At 45.4% G+C, this 21,282-nt stretch overlaps 1 protein-coding gene across 1 annotated transcript in view; it reads left to right on the top strand.

Moving 5' to 3' along the window:
- Nucleotides 1-21,282, top strand: part of ALMS1 (ALMS1 centrosome and basal body associated protein) — a 67,145-nt gene that overhangs the window by 38,602 nt on the left and 7,261 nt on the right. The window contains exons 9-18 of the mRNA XM_062619978.1: nt 810-1,929; nt 2,200-2,541; nt 3,255-3,380; nt 6,192-6,362; nt 10,857-12,034; nt 14,114-14,225; nt 15,337-15,591; nt 17,249-17,493; nt 19,299-19,482; nt 19,682-19,745. Coding sequence (XP_062475962.1) covers nt 810-1,929; nt 2,200-2,541; nt 3,255-3,380; nt 6,192-6,362; nt 10,857-12,034; nt 14,114-14,225; nt 15,337-15,591; nt 17,249-17,493; nt 19,299-19,482; nt 19,682-19,745 — 3,797 coding nt within the window. The remainder of the gene's footprint in view (nt 1-809; nt 1,930-2,199; nt 2,542-3,254; nt 3,381-6,191; nt 6,363-10,856; nt 12,035-14,113; nt 14,226-15,336; nt 15,592-17,248; nt 17,494-19,298; nt 19,483-19,681; nt 19,746-21,282) is intronic.

The following is a 21,282-nucleotide window of genomic DNA, read 5'->3' as shown; positions in this document are numbered from 1 at the left end:
CTCATTTTGGTTATCCTTCATAACCATTAAGTCAAACAACTCAAGTGCAAGGGAAACCCTTTCTCTCAAGTTGTGTTTCATACAGTGATAGTTATGGCAAAGCAAAGTGTCAGCTGTAGAAGCATCTCCATAACCCTAAAATGTCCCATAAAGCAGCGCTTTAATAGTGTGGAGTTTGTTTGGATTCATCCAGACCAGAAGAGTTTTGGTGTGTGTCTGCTGCCTGATGGCTTGGAGGTCGCCAGAACTTAACATGATGTACTTAGTTCAGGTTTGAGTACTTACAGCTGGAAGTAAACGTGGCTTTTTGTGTTGGTGTTTCTGTGGAGCTATGAAGGGGATTCGTTTCATGAGTAATGCATAGATCACAAGTAGTTCATTTGTATGTGAGTTCTCCATCCTTGGACATTTTTGAGACTTGATGGGACAATCACCCTTGATGAGGATGCTGAGGCGCTGGCACAGGGTACCCAGAGAAGCTGTGGCTGCCCCATCCCTGGCAGTGTTCAAGGCCAGGTTGGACACAGGGGCTTGGAGCAAGCTGCTCTAGTGGAAGGGGTCCCTGCCCGTGGCACGGGTTGGAACTGGAGGAGCTTTAAGGTGTTTTCCAGCCCAAACCAGCCTGTGGGTTTTCTGCGATTCTATGATTAGTTCCATTACCAGATGAGTTCCAGAGGAAGGGTGTGCTCACACATGGTGACAGGCTCTTGATTATTGACAGCACGAGTCCCCTGAATTCCACAATCCAGATGTGGGCAGGGGCAGGCAGGTACCCCCATAACCTACATGAATTCCTCTCTGTTTTTCAGGCTCCATGGGTCTGTGGTTTGGAAGCTGCTTCTGAGTACAGTCGTAATGGAGAACAGGACATTGAGCATTTCAAAGTTCCAAGTGACAGAAGATTTCAGACTGACAAGCACAGGCAATCCATCAGGACTGAGGAGCTTTTAGAGTCAAGCTTGACGCAAGCTGCGCCATTACATCAATCTGATCCTTCTGATTGTTGCCTGCTAAAGGATACACACATTAAATCCTTGAGGATTGTTCAAACGCCTATCTGCAACCCACATCAAACAGGTCCAACTGGTCATTCTGCTGCTGAACTTCACCCACCATTGCAGATGGAAGGGGACACATGTGCAATGAGGTCTGCAGCTGCTTTTGATGCCCAAACAGAAGCCCATTTGCTGTCTCAGAAGAAGCTGTTGATGGAGAAGTGTTCTGAAGATCTGGCCAAGCAAATCACTTCTATCACCTTTTCATCACGAAAACGTTTGCAGTTACCATTGACTTCCATGGCACTCAACAGTAGCTTTACTAGAGATGGTTTTGATGGGATAATGCCTTTGGAGGTTGACTGTGCTAGCACTGAGGAGCACAGCCATGACAAACAACACTGGGAGAGATCAAAGACCTCTCCTTCAAGCCCAATGCTTGCTGGCTCAGTGTCTAGTAAGATTGCTTATACTGCTGAGAAAGACAGGTTTCATCACGTCTCTGCTGACAGTAACAGTGTTGGAGCTCATCAAGAGACAGACTGTTTGTCAGATCAGGATTCTGAAAGCATCCATATTGATAAAAGACAGACCCTTAGTGCAAAGAATTCTGATGTTCTGCCTCGAGATGTGACTGACTCGGGCAGGCGAAGTGCCAGACTCCCGGGGCTTGGCTGTGAGAGGAGGTTTGGTCAAGAAATGAATAGATTTAGTGAACCACATTCCATAAGCTCTTACCAGGAGGAGAAAAGCAGCCCAGCTGGCCATGTCCAGTTCTATGAGAGCTTGAAGGGTTCAGGTCCAGCTCTACAAACTGACCTGATGAAGGGCCATGTTAAACTGTCAGCAGAAGAGAAGAACAGTCCTTCTGATGAAGTACCCCTCATTCAGAAAGTGAGAGACACAGTCGATGCATCTCACCACTCATCTACAGGTGAGGTTTTACCCACCACATCTGTATCTCCTTCCTCACCAACTAAGAAGGTATTGTCTTGTGTCCACATAACTCTTTCCTCAAAATGTAATAGGTCAGAGCTGCAAAGGGATGTGAATACTGAAAATGAGATGAGAGTATGGGATAAACCTGGAGTTAAGACTCAACCAGTGTCTTTTAAAGCTCCAGAAGCTTCAATAGAAGCTGTTTCTAAATTGTCATCTGCTGATCAAAGATCTTCATCTCTCCCCATGCCAGCATCTTCAGCAGATCCCTGCCTCATCCTCTCCTCTGTCACCAGCACAGCAGGGCAAGAGCTGCCTCCACAGGGCAGTGAGAGACCACAGGTCACTGTTCCCGGTTCAGGGCGATGTAGTGTGAAGAATACCTTCAACTCTGTAGCTCCTGCAAGCACTGTGAAAAGCACTTCTGATGCTGCCACTCAGATAACAACAGAGAGTCCTGTAAAAACCACCTTTTCAGCAGAGATTTATGTTAATTCACAAGACAGTGGAAATGATGTTCACCAACCACCTCTCCAGAAAGCACATGAGCTTCCCAACAACACAGCTTCATCTCTTGACAAGGTGTCCTCTTTCACAAAGCAGGGTGGTGAGTACATGTGTCTTATGTTACGGGTTAAAACTTAAACAGGGGAAGTTTGGATTGGCTATAAGAAGGAAATTCTTTCCTGTTAGGGTGGTGAGGCACTGGAATGGGTTGCCCAGGGAGGTTGTGAATGCTCCATCCCTGGCAGTGTTCAAGGCCAGGTTGGACGAGGCCTTGGGTGCCGTGGTTTAGTGTGAGGTGTCCCTGCCCACGGCAGGGGGGTTGGAACTGGGTGATCTTAAGGTCCTTTCCAACCCAAACTATTCTATGATTCTATGTAGATCTTCATCTATCAAAGTCTGAGATACTGGAAGGGGCTTGGAGCAAGCTGCTCTAGTGGAAGGTGTCCCTGCCTGTGGCAGGGGTTGGAACTGGATGAGCTTTAAGGTCTTTTCCAACCCAAACCACTCTGTGATTCTATGTTGGTACCCAAGCTGGTCTTTTTACATCAGTGTTTGTCACCCTAGTCGCAGATTGAACATTGAATAGGTCAGTAAGCTGGTTTTGTTAGCAACAGTCAACCTTTGAACCACCGGGTGAGTATTAAATAATGAAATTAAATGAATTAAATAGCTAATAATGGTAATATATTTTCCTAAAGAATAGGGGATTTCTTCAGCAGTCTCTTTGGGTCCTGATTAGTTGCTTTTATCTTCAGTTGCATTTAAGGATTAAAGCCTGACTTGTGGTAATAGCTTTATCTCCCATCCCCACAGATCAGCCCTTATTGCTGCCATATAAACCTTCTGGAAGCGCTGGGATGTATTATGTTCCTTATCTAAAGGCAGTATCCAAAATGTCTCCAGTTGGATCAGAAACCAGTGTGGAGAGCTCTCACTCAGGTATGTGTTTCATAGTATCATTTATCTGTAATTATCTTAAGTCTTCCACCTGCAAACTGATGGCTGTAGCTCCTGAATCAGAATACATCTATTTCATGTGCAGAAGTGTCTCAGTGGAGCTCAGAACTCTTCTGTCCTACCAGTTTAGAGTAAGTGCATTGGTTTTAACAGCAGAATGTCTTCGTTCATGTTCACACTGCTTTATAACACAAAGCTCTACAAGTCCTGACTGGAGGCTATGGTTTCAATTGCTTTGATGAAAGGGATGGTAGTACTCCTTCTGGCACTGAAAAGAAGCACGGCTCCATGTTTTACAGCTTGCTAATTCTTTATTTTCCCCTGGGAATGACTATTCAGCTTGGACTCTTTCATATCCCTGCCAGTTCTTCTTTTTAGTTCCCTTATTTATGGGCATTTTCCTCCCTTTTTATTAATTTGGCATGTGTGCTCTTTGAAATAGCTGCATAATACAATATCCATTTCAGAGAGCAGCTTTCTCAGTATTGCATTTTCCCTCCCTGTTAGGGGATTCCAGTGTACAAAGCTTTTCTACAAGCAATATAGTTCATAACTGTGATTTGAAGTGCACATTCACCTCTTCCCCACATCCTCACAATAAAAACCACTTCTCTTTTACTGGAAGAAAGGGTGCTCAGTGATTCATCAGCTTCTTTTGCTTTGCCTGCTGTTATTTGTCAGTTCTCTCCTATATGTGCAGAATGCATCACTTAAGCATTACAGGTCTTACTTGCACGTTGCTTTCAGTCGGAGCTTTGTGGCATCCAGACTTATTTGTAGGCAAAACTAATATTGCAGAGATGTCCAGGTCCTGCCAGATGTGCCCTAAGGGAGTAGCTTGGTACCACAGTGACAGTAAGTGCACAGGTTAGTCATTATAGCCAGAAATCATGCTTGTAACTACGTTTATCTCCTCTTTATTATAGAATCATAGAATGGTTTGGGTTGGAAGGGGCCTTAAAGCTCATCCAGTCCGTATCCCTGCCAGGGGCAGGGACACCTTCCAGTACACCAGGTTGCTCCAAGTGCCATCCAGCTTGGCCTTGAACACTTAGACACTTGAACACTTTACCACTCCCTCTGTTGTAAGATGCTCAAAAATAAGAGAAACAAATGTGGTGTGAGTCTGTTGTTTTGCAGAAACTGTGCTGCTAGATATAAAATTTCAGTATGCATCAGAGGCAATGCAAGGTTCTAGAAAACATACAGCAGAATTTAAACATATCTTTTGTCTTTTAAACTCCTTGCTGCAGTTGGGATTCTCAGCTCATGACTGGTAGCTGATGGTAATTGAGTTAAGCTCACTGAAGTAACCAGGTGGTGTTGACAAGGAGGATAAATCAGTTTGGGACCATTTTAGGAGACAGTGGTATGATAGTAAGAGAGCTCTGCTGCTGGTGGCTTGATTTCTTGTTTAGAGGTTATACAGCTCTGCTGTTCTCTTCCACTTTTCCTCCATTGTTATTTTGAGCCCAGAAAATAGATACTTGCATCAGTCAGAGAAAATGTCAGGAATTTTAATGTGAGCAGGAGGGAATTTGGACATTTCAAGTCCTGTATCTGCCTTTCCAGCAGACTGTCTAATACTCATTTTCATGTGTTCTTCTGTGCTCATCAGTTGAACAGGTGAAACTTAACCACCTTAGGGAAAAACCTTATAATAAATGGCTTGAATAATAGAATGGTTTGGGTTGGAATGGATTGGGTTGCTGGTCGATGAGAAAATGAACATGAACCGGCTGCAGTGTGTGTTTGCAGCCCAGAAACCAACCGTATCCTGGGCTGCATCCAAAGGAGCGTGACCAGCAGGTCCAAGGAGGTGATCCTGCCCCTCTACTCTGCTGTTGTGAGACCTCACCTGGAGCATTGTGTGCAGTTCTGGGGTCCTCAACATAAAAAGGACATGGAACTGTTGGAACAAGTCCAGAGGAGGCCACGAGGATGATCAGGGGCTGGAGCACCTCCTGTGTGGAGACAGGCTGAGAAAGTTGGGGCTGTTCAGCCTGGAGAAGAGAAGGCTGTGTGGAGACCTCAGAGCAGCCTTCCAGTATCTGAAGGGGGGCTATAGGGATGGTGGGGAGGGACTCTTCATTAGGGACTGTAGTGACAGGACAAGGGGTAGCGGGTTCAAACTTAAACAGGGGAAGTTTAGATTGGATCTAAGGAGGAAATTCTTTTCCTGTGAGGGTGGTGAGGCACTGGAATGGGTTGCCCAGGGAGGTTGTGAATGCTCCATCCCTGGCAGTGTTCAAGGCCAGGTTGGACGAGGCCTTGGGTGAGATGGTTTAGTGTGAGGTGTCCCTGCCCATGGCAGGGGGTTGGAACTTGATGATCATAAGGTCCTTTCCAACCCTAACTATTCTATGATTCTGTGATTCTATGGAAAAGACCTTAAAGCTCCTCCATCTCCAACCCCTGCTATGGGCAGGGACACCTTCCACTAGAGCAGCTTGCTCCAAGCCCCTGTGTCCAGCCTGGCCTTGAACACTGCCAGGGATGGGGCAGCAACAGCTTCTCTGGGCAGCACCTCAGCACCCTCACAGGGAAGTGCTTCTGCCTAAGAGCTCATCTCAGTCTCCCCTCTGGCAGGTTAAATCTGTTGTCACCAAAGATCATGGAAATCAATGTGGCACAATACCCATTGCTTCTGTATTACTCACTAGTACTGCTCACTAGGGATCACAACTGTTGCTTGGTGAACATCTTGGTGGTACTACTCAGATAAGAGGCTCTATTAGACCTGCTTCTTTTTCCTGCTTCTTTTTACTCACAGTCACTGCTCTTTCTCTTCAGGGTCAAATGATGTTCTTCCTCCAAGATTTCAGGCAAATGTGCTTGGTTTAAGGCATGATAACCCTCCTGACATTACGGCTCTCAAGCATCAAGAAGGAATCTCCAGTAAGAGGGCCAAGCCCAAGTTAGCCTGGGCTGAGGACCAAATGATGCCACCAGATGCTCCCCCAGGTAGTTAAAGTGTGTTTAATGCTACGTGTGTTTTCATATACATGAAAGAATGTAGAGCAGAAGAGTTACATTTCAGCAACCATGACTGTGTTCTCATGATATGCTGATAGTAGCCTAAAGATGCTGAATGTGACTCAGTTTTCTCTTCCCCATCTTTCTGCTTCATCCTGACTGCCCAAATATTTGGACATTAGTATTTGCTGGCATTCCCATGGCCCCACGGCTTATTGTGGCATTTATAAGACATATTTGGGGTTTGGTGGGGTGTTGACTGGTTCTTTTTTGGCTTGTAAAGTGCAAAATCTGTTTTAAGTAAGTGTAGAAAGGATGCTTTTTTAGAAAATAACAGGAATTCCCTGGTAAATAAAACCAGGATTTATATAGGATTTGTCTATCTTATTTATAGGATAGATATAGGATTTATCTAGGATAGATAGGATTTGTTTATCCTATTTGTAGGATATAGATAGGGTTTGTCTGTGTATTGAGTCACAGAACCATGGGATGTTTGGGTTGAAAGGGACCTTAAATCCCATCCAGCTCCAACCCCTCCCACGGGCAGGGACCCCTTCCACTGGAGCATCTTGCTCCAAGCCCCTGTGTCCAACCTGGCCTTGAACACTGCCAGGGATGGGGCAGCCACAGCTTCTCTGGGCACCCTGTGCCAGCACCTCAGCACCCTCCCAGGGAAGAGCTTCTGCCTAAGAGCTCATCTCAGTCTCCCCTCGGGCAGGTTCAAGCCATTCCCCTTGGCCCCTGGGGTTGTGTTCTTGCCCACAGATACACTGATGTGATGTCATGTAAAGTGTCTCTGTAATGTGTTTAGCTGAGTTTTAATTTGATTTATCTGATGTTTCTGCCTTCCTCTACTACACTGGCCTCGTTGGATGGTAATCCTGATGGATGAAGGTCACGGTCACTACTATAGTAGCCTACTTAAAGGCTTTACTTGTTGAGAATGCTGACAGAATGAAATCACACTGAGCTCACTGATGATGTGGACACTGCATCTCCTGACAGCAGCTATAATTAGTCCTGATGGCTCCTGGTTTTTGTACAGAACCTCATTCCAGGATTGCGAGTGACTGACAAACTTCCTTGAGTCTGAGTAGGGATGAGGACTGTTGTGTTTGAGAATTACCTCTTGTTCCTGGACAGAGGTAACTGTGAACTGAAGATTGCTGAGGGGTTGATCCTCTCCTAAATGCAGTTATTAATTCCTCAAGGAAGCTGTTTATGGCATGATCCAGTATTTGTCAGCATGTGCTGTAGTAACCAGCGAGCAAATTACGAGGAGGTAGTAATACAACTGTGGCTTTATTGAGGGATGGGACTGAAACATGAACAGGATAATGGGTTCTGAATTACGGAGTTCGTGCTCTCTGGTATGCAGTCACATACAAAGGGGTTTGGGGAGCCCATTTATTATTCTTAGCATCATGTAAACTTATTTGGAGAACACTGAATGAAACAGGTTTTCACTGAGTGCCTCAGTGTGGCTATTGTTGCCCTTTTAAAGCAGGTACCTCGATAGGTAAGGTCACCCCACACATGTACTGATAGGGATTCCTTCTGATGGTTTGAATTCTTCCCTTTAAAAGGGGTTTTCTTTGAAGCTTTTCTCTTGAGAATGGAAAGATTTTAGTATTTCCAGAAAATAATGTAAAAAAGACACATTGAACTTCATTATTTTATGTTCATTTTACTGTTTTGGTTAAGTTTACACATGACCAACAGTTGAATTAGTGTGAAGACAGTATTGTTTTAACCCAGGTTTTCTAACGAAATAAATAGTTCTCTGTGAGCACTTATAAAATGCAAGGATACAGAAATCACAGAATCAGATAGGTTGGAAAAGACCATTAAGATCATCAAGTCCAAGCATAAAATAAGTGGAATAAGGTACTAAAATGCAACAAGAATCTGCAGTAACAAACAAAACATCATGTTGGAGCAAAGATCAATGGATGCATCTCTCTAAATAGCCTGGGTAAAAAAAAGAAAGGGCACCACAAGAGTTAATATAAGATCATCTAATAGTATTTTTCAGTAGCTGTGATGGTCCAAAGACAGAGCCAAGAAAGGAACTGTGAGTAGAAAGAACCTTCTGTTAAAGCAGCCACTACAGTTGAAGTTTTAAGGAAGCTTTCTGAAGACTCAAATGTCTAAAATCCTCCCTGACTTCTTCAACTGTATTTTTAGATGGTCTAATAAAAGATTACCTCTACCCACAGAGCTTGTCTAGAGCTTAAAACCATGCAAGTTATGGGGTTATTTTAATGTTTCTCTCCATAAACTTATGTTTTGCTTCTTTGCATTCCTTCCATTTTGTTGGGAATGTTAAAAAAATAGAGAAATGGCAAAAATTCTGCATAGTATTCCCAAGCCTGAGCTCATTTGTCAGGAGGCCGTAGAGGAATCTTGCATCAGCATATAAACATTGACCTTGTATGGGCAGAGAAAGTCCTCCAGTTTCAGGGTTAGTGAGGCTGGGTCTGGTTATGCTCTTCATGATCTTGGCATTACACTGGAGTGTCTGTGTTGGGAAGGGAAAAGATGTTTAGAAATAGAAGGAAACAAGTAATTGATCATAGAATCCCAGCCTGGTTTGTGTTGGAAGGGACCTTAAATCCCATCCAGCTCCAACCCCTGCCACGGGCAGGGACCCCTTCCACTAGAGCATCTTGCTCCAAGCCCCTGTGTCCAACCTGGCCTTGAGCACTGCCAGGGATGGGGCAGCCACAGCTTCTCTGGGCACCCTGTGCCAGCGCCTCAGCACCCTCCCAGGGAAGAGCTTCTGCCTAAGAGCTCATCTCAGTCTCCCCTCTGGCAGGTTCAAGCCATTCCCCTTGGCCTGTCCCTACAGGCCCTTGTCCCAAGCCCCTCTCCAGCTTTCCTGCAGCCCCTTTAGGCACTGGAGCTGCTCTCAGGTCTCCCCTTCAGGAGCCTTCTCTTGTCCAGGCTGCCCCAGCCCAGCTCTCTCAGCCTGGCTCCAGAGCAGAGCTGCTCCAGCCCTCACAGCATCTCCGTGGCCTCCTGTGGACCTGCTCCAACAGCTCCACGTCCCTCTTGTGCTGTTCTGATGTTATTAAGTAAAAAGGCGGTTTATGAGGCAGTATTAACAGTGTGAATTCACTCAGTTGTAGCCATTCCTGAGCTTTTCTTGTATCCCTTTCCCACGTGGCAATGAGGTTTTGTAAAACCGTGGCTCCTGGTGAGGTAGGTTGGTCTTTTCCTTCTGGCATAGGGAGGAGGCTCCATGTGGGACTTGCCATCCTTCGGCTGAATCGGTGGCAAAGCTGTCTCAAATGCAAAGGTGCTTTCCAGTTCTGTTGTCCTCAGTAGCTCACAGTCAGGAAACAAGACTGTTTAAAACCAAACAGCAAAAGTCCAAACAGGAAAACAAACCTGGGAGGAAAGTTGGAGACCTGGATTAAAACCAGCATGAGCGTGATCCCTGCCATTAATGGAGCCTGGTACACACTTGCTGACAGCTCCCGTTACCTTGTCACTGCTGTTACCATTAGTAAATAGGCTGTTCTTTGTATTCACTTTTCAATTTATACTAAAGCTATTAGTACTTTATGAGGCATCTTTAAATCACATACTTGGCTAAAATGGCATGGGATGTCTTTGAGTAAGCACAGAGACTTGGAAGGCCTTCTGGTGCTAGCATCTATAATCTCTACTTTCTACCTGCATGGTTCACTCTATGGTTCAGTCCAGTATACAACAAACATAACTTAAACCACATTTTTACCTTTTAAATGTGATTTTTAATAGTATATTAGAAACTATTTCAGAATTATTTAGGAGTACATTCCTGCTAGCACATGCTGCATACTGATTTTGTGTATGCCAACTAGAAATGAGTTTATAATTACATTTTCTTTGTAATTTCAGATAATAGTGTATTCTGGGGGGATTTCACAGCTGCTTTGAGCTAGAATGTGTCCTCTGAGCTTGTAAGCAAAGCAGGGCTAGATCTTGGCATGTGCTGTCTTGAACTGGTTCAGGGAGCTGTGGAGGAAGTGGTATTGGTTGTACTCTATATGTAGTGCTTTACTGAGTTAGCTGAGAGAGAATGTTCAGGTATAGCCCTAGGGGACATTGTGCTCCGTGGGCATTTGTCTGAAAAGGGGCAGAATGAGTTGTGGCTGCCTCTCAGGAGTTCCCATAGATGAAGATTCAGATCAAGTTTTGGTCAAGGTAATTACCTGTGGTATAACTGGATTCCTCCTTCAGATTCAGTTGGATAGAATATTCTCTTGGATTCCATGTTACAAATGATATAAAATATTGCTCATGTACTTCTAATAATGCTGAAACTTCATTTCTAAGCTTGTTGCATTCAGGAAGGGGTGTGGTGATCCCTGCTTTTATCCTTTGAAGTGACTGGGAATTGTTAGGATGAAAATCAGCCTGGTTAAGATTTGCCATTTGCTATTTGTTTCACTGAAAAGAAACAAATTCGAGTATTTTCTTCTCTTCTAGAACACACAGAGACTGTGAAAACCTCTCATTCAGCCTCCAAATCTGCACGGTTCTACCTTCACCATCCAGTGCCCTCCTGTGAGAGCTACATCCTGTCTAACAGTGATCTGTCAGAAGCCAGTTCTGGTGCTGGACCTGCCAGACCTTCCTCAAGTGCTGTCCTGCAGAACAGGAGGAAACCACATGGTCATCACTGTGTTTTCTCTGCTCGTCATAAAAAAGATGGTGAAAGTGAATTCTTTCCACTCACTGCAGAAGCAGATAACAGCAGGAATGAGGATCTAGACATCAGCACATCTTTGGGGAATGAAACATCATGGAAGGAGCTCCTTCACTGCAGTAGAAGAGAAGCAGAACAAAAAGCAGCTAGAACTCACCCTTTGCCACGTAGCCAAACAACTCACCTCAATGAGGATGAGGAGAACGACCTGGCACAGAGACAGAGAACCCACTCTCATGGTAGCTTGGATGAACTCTGGGTTAAGTTTTTGGAGTGCCAGAAGAGACGCCAGCACCATAGTTCTAGGAGTAATGGTGAGCTGACTCTTGTGGAACGCCTTGATCGATTGGCCAGGGTCCTTCAGAATCCCCTTAAGCACACACTGATACCAACAACCTCTCACAAGAGTGTTTCTGAACAGAGAATGAAGGGGAGAGAACAGGAGAAAAGAAGAGTGCCAGAAAAAAGCATGTCTGAAAGTACCTCGGAGCCTGATCCAGCACATGTTGAAGGAAGACCACGCATCACCCATGGCAAAAATAGCTTTGTTGAGCTGAGGAAAAACAGGTCAGGAGAGAAAATCATCTGCCACATGAAGAACATTTTGGAGCAGCAGTACTTGGAAACTCCAAGCGACACCTCCTCAGAGGCAAGGCTTAGTGGAGATCATGGCACCACGATCACTTCCACCACCTCAGAGTCAGATACAGTGACCCAGACAGAGATGGAAACTGTCACTCAGGCTGAGGTGAGCAGTTCCATTTCCACCATCGACACCGCCAGGCTGATCCGGGCTTTTGGCCGTGAAAGAGTTGAGGTGTCCCCAAGGCTCTCCCAGCTTTATCATACCATCAACCACCAGAGAACTCGCTCTGAAAAGTGGGACAAGGGCAAAGCAGTGGGTGTGGAGTATCCAAAGGTGACTTCTGAGAGGCACAAGAAGAGGAAAGAGATGCAGGTATGTGATCAGATGGACCAAAAGACAACTTGAACTGATCTTTACAGGAACTTCTCAGCTGTTGTGCAGTGGGAGACTTGGTTATCTGGGGAATTGTTGTAACTTCCCAGGGTGTTGTTTGTATCACAGCCTCCTGTCTTTGGTCTAAGTAGCCCAAACAAGTCTTTCTGCCTTCCCAGGAGTGAAGTTGAGGTCAAACTATAGAATCCTAGAATAGTTTGTGTTGGAAAGGACCTTAAGGTCATCCAGTTCCAATCCCATGCCATGGGCAGGGACACTTCACACTAGACTATGCTGGCCACACTGCCAGGGATGGAGCATTCACCACTTCTCTGGGCACCCTGTGCCAGTGTCTCACCACCCTCAGAGTAAAGAACTTCTGCCTTATCTCTAACCTGAACTTGCTCTGTTTCAGTTTGAACCCATCACCCCTTGTCCTATCACTACAGTCCCTAATGAAGAGTCCCTCTCCAGCATCCTTGTAGCCCCCTTCAGACACTGGAAGCTTCTCTGAGGTCTCCATTCAGCTTCTCTTCTCCAGGCTGAACAGCCCCAACTGTCTCAGACACGGTTCTTTCTTTCCCTTGAAAGGTCCCTTTCAACCCAAACCATTCTGTGATTCTATGATGTTGGCGATTCCTGTGATGCTTGGCTCAACAGAAAGCAATAGTTATTTAGTTGTAGTTACAAATACCTGTGATTAAAGATTGCTGTTTACTTCCAGTGAAAGCTCTCCTCAGAGACCACTGTACCATACTTTTAGGCAAATGCTGCATGTTAGAGCTCAGTTTCTGACAGCCTATTGTCAGCTCAGCTTCCCAAAACCTCCGTTACAGCTTGCTTTATTTATAGATGCTGAACCCATCATCCCAGAAGGATTTTTATCTATTCCAGTTTCTGTTATTTCTAAAGCGCTCTTCAGGCTGCCATCTGGTAGCAGGTACAAAGCTAAAGGTTGAGCTATTCAACTGCTGAAGGGCTTTGAAAGCACTGTGCTGAATATTGGAGTCCAAATAGAATCTCTGTGTCTGTATTCAGCACTGAATGGCTGCTCATATTTATTTCTGAGGGCTGATATGCATGTAAATAGGTTAGCTGGGTGTGTTTTTTCCATGCTTTTTACTCTTTTTTCCCTTTTGCTGAGCACATACTCAAATCTGCTTCTGTTCTCTGAATGACACAGATCTACTACATCTGTCTAGTGCACTCTACTAGTGCTGGAATAGTTATCTGAAATGAAACCCCCAGTTCTTTACCAGGGTGGGAGAAGACAAATTGCCTCTTTTTAATGCTGAAACAAACCCCTGTGTAGCATTGAAGTGCTGCTAGCAGAGGTTCCATCAAAAGGTAATAAAAAAAGCCTCTGTTCATTTCTGTGTGCTGAGTTACTAACAGGATACTAATTGCTGCACTCAAGGAATGAGAAAGTTAATCTGTTTCATAATTAAAGCCTAGATCCAGTGGAGTTGCAGAGGTGGGGCTGTACTGCACTGTTGGGTTTGGAGCCTGGGGCAGCACTCCCAGTTAGTGGCTGTTAATAAACCACTCTAAAATAGAGAACCAGAAAGCCTCTGGATTAGATTAGTATGGTGTTACCCTTCGAGTTTATTCCTTGTGAAATGGCTGTGAAGTTGAAACATGTCCCTGCTCATTGCAGGGGGGTTGGACTAGATGATCTTTGAAGGTCCCTTCAAAGCCAAACTGTTCTATGGTTCAGTGTCATACAATCTAAATTCATGTAATGGGTTTAAATTGAAACAGGGGAAATTCAGCTTGGATATAAGGAAGTTCTTCCCTGTGAGGGTGCTGAGGCGCTGGCACAGGGTGCCCAGAGAAGCTGTGGCTGCCCCATCCCTGGCAGTGTTCAAGGCCAGGTTGGACACAGGGGCTTGGAGCAAGCTGCTCTAGTGGAAGGGGTCCCTGCCCGTGGCAGGGGTTGGAGCTGGATGACCTTTAAGGTCCCTTCCAACCCAAACCACTCTGTGATTCTATACTTCTTTTTGTTGTTTAAAACCCACTTCCTGTTCATTTTGGTTGGTATGCCATCAATTTCTGTTCCCTTGCATGTTGTTTTTCTAGACTGCCATCTCCCTTTCATCAGATTCAACTTCTATAAGCAGCGCGTGGGGACCCAGCTCTGCTCTTAGTAACAAGCGGCGGACGCGGATGCTCAACAAAGGTATCCAAGCAGGTGAGTTGTTGAATTCCAGACTTTTTTGTCCTTGCTTCTGCCTTTGATCTCTTTGGAAACCGTTCTCCAAAGTCTGGTGCATATTTCTGGTGATGGGTACATACAAATGCCATTCTTCAGATGCTTTTAGAGAAAGATATTGTGTTGTAATCTAAATGAGCCGTTTAATTTCATTTCTTGGGCTGCTGTAGTAGCCAGTTTTCTCACTTAGCAGTTTATTAATCCAAACTCCTGACCCATTTCAATAGCAAAGGTGGACCAAGTGTATGTTTTCTATATTATTTTCTCCACAAGACATCTGTTACACACAGAATGTATTTGTGGGCATGTGCTATTTCTGAAGGCAACTGCAGTGTTTTTTATTCTTCTTGGTAATATTTTAGTTGTTATATTCTATTTAAAACATAAGCTGATCCTGGGCTAGTGCAGTGCTGCATTTGGGTTTCTCTGGTGGCACTTAACCAGTTTCTTCGTTGCTTTCATTTACACACCAACATCCATCATCAGATTGAGCAATAGCTTTGTTCTGTTCGTCATACACATCCATTAGTTATTTATTACTGCTTCTTTTCCCCCATGTGCATGCGGATTGAATCAGAAAAGCCTTTTCATGGCTTGTTTTCAAGATCGTGTTACAACATTTTCCATGTTAGTTGACACCTTTCCACTTTCTTTGCTTGTGTTAAATATTTGTGGTGGTGTTTCTCTTCAATATTTGTAGTGCTGTGGGCAAACCAGCCTTCTGTAGCTAAAACACTGTTTTGATGGGACACATCGGGTAAGCTAATGCAGTTCCATTGTCCAAGATACAGAGCTGCATGTTGACCTGCCACTGTGTCTTTCTGCAGCAGATTTGAAGTTGACTCATAGAGTCACAGAGTAGTTTGGGTTGGAAGGGAGCTTAAAGCTCCTCCAGCTCCAACCCCTGCCACGGGCAGGGACCCCTTCCACTAGAGCAGCTTGCTCCAAGCCCCTGTGTCCAACCTGGCCTTGAACACTGCCAGGGATAGGGCAGCCACAGCTTCTCTGGGCACCCTGTGCCAGCGCCTCAGCACCCTCCCAGGGAAGAGCTTCTTAATATCTGATGTTTCTGTTTTATTTTCAACTACAGGAGACTTGGAGATCGTCAGCAGCGCGACCAAGAAGAACACTCGAGATGTTGGGGTGACTTTTCCTACCCCAAGATTAAACCAGCCAAAAGAACAGCCACAGGAACCCTGGCGCTGTGTTGATGGTAATTTGGGAGAGTCAGATGGTGCGGTCATGGCTCAGCAGGCAGCAGGGAGCAAGGGGAAGCAGAAGGGAGAGCCAGGCAATGTTTTCATGGAGAAAAGGACAAAAAGGAGCAGGCTGCAGGTACCACAAGGTCAGTCCAACATACACTTTCTGCGCACACTAGCGGAGTTGCACAACTCAACAGCAGCCAGCAAAACCTGTGAGACCGAGTAGTCTGTCCCTAGTACAGTCAGTCCTTACTCTGGTTTTAATCCATGATATTAAGCAGAACACTATATCAAGTGTGTTATTATAATGGTATTTTCAATCAAGCTGTTAGAGGCCACCTGGCCAGTAAAAGTAGTAAAGAATGAGCAATACATAAGGTAAGGAAAGATGAGTGAGATGGGAATCATGCAGATACTTAAGTTTGATTTGCAAGCTGTAAAAGGTTCTGTTAACCTCTGAGTAGTCACTTACTGTTTCATGTCCTGAAGCTTCAAGGGACAAGTACGTTTTCAGGAGTACTTGAGGCAAGACTGTGGTACCAGAACCAGCCTCATCCCCCTGGTTCAGCTGGAGCTGCGTTTTCAGGCTGATGCTGTAGCCTCCTCCTGGCTTTTTTGTTTTTTTTTTTTCCTTTCCCCTTTTAAATTTCCTGTCAGTTTTCACAATGTCATAATTAAATGTTTAAAAATATTTTCCTTAGTCATCACCCTTGTTGGTGTAGGGACAAATCATTCTCTTTCATACTGGTTTCATTTAGTACATTTAGAATATCTGTGAGGAGTACAGGCTGATGTATTCAAATCCCATTATGTGTGTAAACTGTGAGTAATCTAATTCTTGCATACACATTTAACATTTACAAGATGTAAAGCATTTCATCTCCACAAACACCTATAAGAAGCCGTAGGGCTTAGGACAACAGAGAGGCTCTTAGAAGTGTCTAATTGCTGATGAACAGCCTTTCTATAGAGAGCGACTTGCAAACTAAACCATTTTGGGCTTTCCCAAAGTGGTGTTTGGTAAAGACTCACTGGTTTTCTGGCACTTGGCGAAGGAATTCTTTTCAGACTGCCCCAGTTGTCCAATACAGAGTCCCACTGTTGTTAAACTGAAGGACTCGCTACAGTGTAGTGTTAGGCCACTGACTGGGTTTAGCTAAAACCTTGGGTGTTGTGGTTTAAACGCAGCTGGTAGCTTAAATACCACAGAGCTACTTGCTCACTGTCCCCCTGGTGGGATGGGGGAGAGAATCAGGAAAGTGAGAAAACTCATCAGTTGAAGTAAAGGCAGTTTAATAAGCAAAGCAAACCAAGGAATGCATTCACTACTTCCCATCACAGGCAGGTGTGCAGCCATCCTCAGGACAGAAGGGCTCCATCACCCCTAACGGTGACTTGGGAAGACAACCCACATCACTCCCAACATCCCACCCTTCCTCCTTCCTCCCCCAGCTTTATATGCTGAGCATGATGCCATATGATCTAGAATATCCCTTGGGTCATGGCTGTGTTGCCTCCCAACTCTTTGTGCCCCCCCAGCCTCCTTGCTTGTGTGTGGAGTGAGGAACAGAAAAGGCCTTGACCCTGTGTAAGGCTGCTCAGCAATAAGTAAAACGACCCTGGGTTATCAATACTGTTTCCAGCACAAATCCAACACACAGCTCCATACCAACTATGGGGAAGGAAATTAATTGTACCCCAGTCAAACCCAGCACAGGCATAAAGGGCCATAGATGGGGATGGAAAATAGGCACATGTATTGGCTGCAAAGCTTTATTCCCTTCTGTGGTCTTTCAACAGGGATTTCATGGTTTGTCCAGGCAGGAGACTTGAAAACTGAATCTAGGAAAGAAAACCATTCCAATTGCTTTGCTGGTCCTGGTCCATCTTGGTTTGAGCCATTCACCAGCATAAAGCCTTGGAGAGAGCCTCTCCGTGAGAAGAACTGGCAAGAGCAGCAGCACAGCAACATGGTTCAGGCAGGAGTTCCAGGAGGAGACCCTGAGAACAGGTCCACATGGCCCTATGTGAAGCTTACTCTGCAGGTAAAGGCACTGCATGGGGAGGCTGCTGGGATCTCAGTGGGATTTCAGGAGTTAGGCTTAATCTTGTGGAAACACTTGGTGTCCCTGCCCCTGCAAGGGGGGTTGGAACTGGATGAGCTTTAAGGTCTCTTCCAACCCAAACCATCCTGTGATTCTATGATGCTTTTTTAATTATTTCACCATTAAAATAATTTATACTCATTGGAAAACCAAGAAATTCATCAGTCCTTTTTGCCAATGGTAATCTGGCTTTCCAGAATATACTGTTGGAGCCACGGAGATGCTGCGAGGGCTGGAGCAGCTCTGCTCTGGAGCCAGGCTGAGAGAGCTGGGCTGGGGCAGCCTGGAGAAGAGAAGGCTCCTGAAGGGGAGACCTGAGAGCAGCTCCAGTGCCTAAAGGGGCTGCAGGAAAGCTGGAGAGGGGCTTGGGACAAGGGATGTAGGGCCAGGCCAAGGGGAATGGCTTGAACCTGCCAGAGGGGAGACTGAGATGAGCTCTTAAAGATAACAGGAGGGGATTCTGTAGGTACATTGCAAACAGAAGATAGACTAGGGACACCATGGGCCTCCTCTGGAAGCTCTCAGGAGAACTGGCTACCCTGGATTTGGAGAAGGCTGAGGTTCTGAATGACTTCTTTGCCTCAGTCTTCACTGGCAAATGCGCTGATCACGCCACTCAAGTCTTGGGAGGCAGACACAGGCACTGTGAGAATGAAGACCTTGGGCCCACTGTAGGAGAGGATCTGGTTTGAGACCTTCTTAAGAACCTGAATGTGCACAAGTCCATGGGACCTGATGAAATCCATGTGTGGGTCCTGAAGGAGCTGGTGAATGAAGTTGCTAAGCCACTGGCCATCATATTTGAAAGATCATGGCAGTCAGGTGAAGTTCCCGATGACTGGAAAAAGGGAAATATAACCCCCATTTTCAAGAAGGGGAAAATGGATCACCCAGGGAATTACAGAGCAGTCAGTCTCACCTCTGTGCCTGGCAAAATCTTGGAGCACATTCTTTCAAGGCCAGGTTGGACAGAGCCTTTGGTGCCATGGTTTAGTGTGAGGTCTCCCTGCCCATGGCAGGGGGGGTTGGAACTGGGTGATCTTAAGGTCCTTTCCAACCCAAACTATTCTATGATTCTTAGGCAGAAGCTCTTCCCTGTGAGGGTGCTGAGGCGCTGGCACAGGGTGCCCAGAGAAGCTGTGGCTGCCCCATCCCTGGCAGTGTTCAAGGCCAGGTTGGACACAGGGGCTTGGAGCAAGCTGCTCTAGTGGAAGGGGTCCCTGCCTATGGCAGGGGTTGGAGCTGGAGGAGCTTTAAGGTCTCTTCCAACCTAATCCATTCTATGGTCTGTTCATGTGCTTAGGGACTGCCCTGTGAGGGAAACTGAAGTGTGGCAAACAGAGATAGGGGGAGATGGCTTTCAAAAGTCCACTTCTGATCCAAACCAAATTGCTAATGTTGATGTGCCACTGATTAGGCAAGCGAGATTGTAATAAGTCACTGGATCTCCTGTCCTATGGGATTAGCTTTGAGGTGTTTTGAGAGGATGTTTGAGTCCCTTTGACTAATTATTTTAGCATTTTCTCTTCTTTCTGGTCAGCTTTTTGTCAATGGCCAGAAAATGAGTTTGTTAAAGGAGGTCTCTGAGGAGCTACCCAGCATTAGGGCTGCAAGTTTATTGTGTTTTATACCATATAGTACTTTGATAGGCTTTTTTCCATGCCTTGGTGATGGTGTTAGACATTGTCCAGCTCTGGGGAGACATCTGCCCACTTGAGGCTTTGTTTTGTGTCATGCCATCGTAGGAGGCTCTTGCAGTGCATCGCCCTGACTTCATCTCCCGCTCTGGAGAGCGTGTGAAGCATCTGAAGCTTGTCATGGAGGAGAGGAAGATACAGAGCGTGCTGCAGTCCCAACGAGAGGAGCTGTTTAACCCTCCAGAGAAAAGAAGGGGCTACAGGAATGCAAGTGACATGCTGTCTGACAGAGGTACCTCCATGCTTCTGCTTTGTACCTTCTACAGGAACTAATGACTTTCCACATTAAACTAAAGTGTGTGTATTTTAAATGGAAGTATTACAATTCCTTAACTATAAGAATCCATAACTTCTACAAGAGTCATATTCCTGCAGGAGTGTTCTTTGTGAGATTTGTTCACCGTTTTCCTCTCTCAAAACTTTCCATTTAGGTATTGTCATTAGAGAAAAGAGAAGAACAATTCCAAGGAGTGAAATGATTCAGAGATCTAAACGGTGAGGTTAAGAACATGTTGGTTTGGGTGGTCTCTTCATCAGTTTTGGTTTGGTTTGGTCAGTCATCGGGGACTAGTGATAGGACAAGGGGCAATGGGTTCCAACTGAAACAGGGGAAATTTAGTTTGGCTATAAGGAAGATATTCCTACTGTGAGGGTGCTGAGGCGCTGGCACAGGGTGCCCAGAGAAGCTGTGGCTGCCCCATCCCTAGCAGTGTTCAAGGCCAGGTTGGACCCAGGGGCTTGGAGCAAGCTGCTCTAGTGAAAGGTGTCCCTGCCCGTGGCAAGGAGTTGAAACTGGATAATCTTAAGGTCCTTTCCAACCCAAACCAGTCTGTGTTTCTATGATTCCATAAGCGATCTGGGTATCGAGATGGATGAATTGTATCTGAAGTCCAGGAACTGGGTTTGGGGGATAACTCAGCTTTTTCCATGGAAGATGTAGGCATCTTATCAGAGGTGTGTGAGGAGAAGCTGCAGAGTTTGGCTGGGGAGGAGGAGGGTGAAGGTGAGGATCTGGCAGCAGTGATTCCCTCCCAGAAGAGGTATTGAGCCAGGCAGAGGAGGACTCTTCTTGGAGGTACATGGTGATAGGACGAGTAGTACTCGTGATGTGTTACAGTAAATAGAAGTTCTAACTGGAGACAGGGAAATCAGTTCTTCCTGAGGAGGGTGGTGATGTGCTGGACCACGATCCCACAGAGCCAGTGGAGCCTTCATCCTTGGAAACAGTCACAAGTTGATGGGATGAGGCCTGAGGAACCTTATCTAGAAGGGAAGTTAGCCCTGCTTCAAGCAGGGGTTGGACTGTGTAACCTCCAGAGGTCCCTTAACTTCAGCTGCACCCTGATTTACAAACTATCTATTGGAATTCACATATAACCCTTATGATGGGAGAGTCCAGGATGTTTTATTTCAATAGCCTTTGGCATTTAAATATACTTACAGGATGTCAATAGAGAGGTGGCAGAAGTGGTGACTATGGTAAATACATCAGTTCCCCAAGGAACCTCCACATGTTTTAGCTGAAGTAGCAGGATTCAGATGCAGGTCACTTGGACTGTGAGGTGGATGGAGCTGAACTTGTGTATTTTAGGAAACCCTGATTTCATAATACCCCAAATGAGCAGGATTTCTATGGAGACTGGTTCAGGCAGTCTCACTTGGTGACTCTCTGTTCTTGCTGCTGTCATGCTCCAGCTCTCAGTTGGAGCTCAGAAGTAATTTATTCTGTACCATTCTTCTGAAATCCACGCCTCTAATGAGAGCAGAAGCTTTGCCTTGTTCTCTGTGAGGGTATAACTGGAATTTCTCATGGCAAATTTACCTACAGGCAGTGAAAACAAGTTTCACTTAATTTACTGCATTGCCCACTTCTTGCCCTAAACATCCTTTTGGTGGGATGGGTTGAGAGGGGTTCATCTTGATCCTTTTCACCTGCAACGATGAAAGCCTTTAGAGAACGCTGGGATGATATTAAAGCAACACCACAAATACTGTATCCAGAACAAGATGGAGGTTTTTGTTCTATTTGCTG

Source organism: Pezoporus occidentalis, unplaced genomic scaffold, assembly GCF_034315485.1.
Source record: "Pezoporus occidentalis ecotype Australia unplaced genomic scaffold, CSIRO_AGI_Poc_V1 ctg217, whole genome shotgun sequence".
NCBI classification, from domain to species: Eukaryota; Metazoa; Chordata; class Aves; order Psittaciformes; family Psittacidae; genus Pezoporus; species Pezoporus occidentalis.
This window is presented reverse-complemented; position numbering and strand designations above follow the sequence as displayed.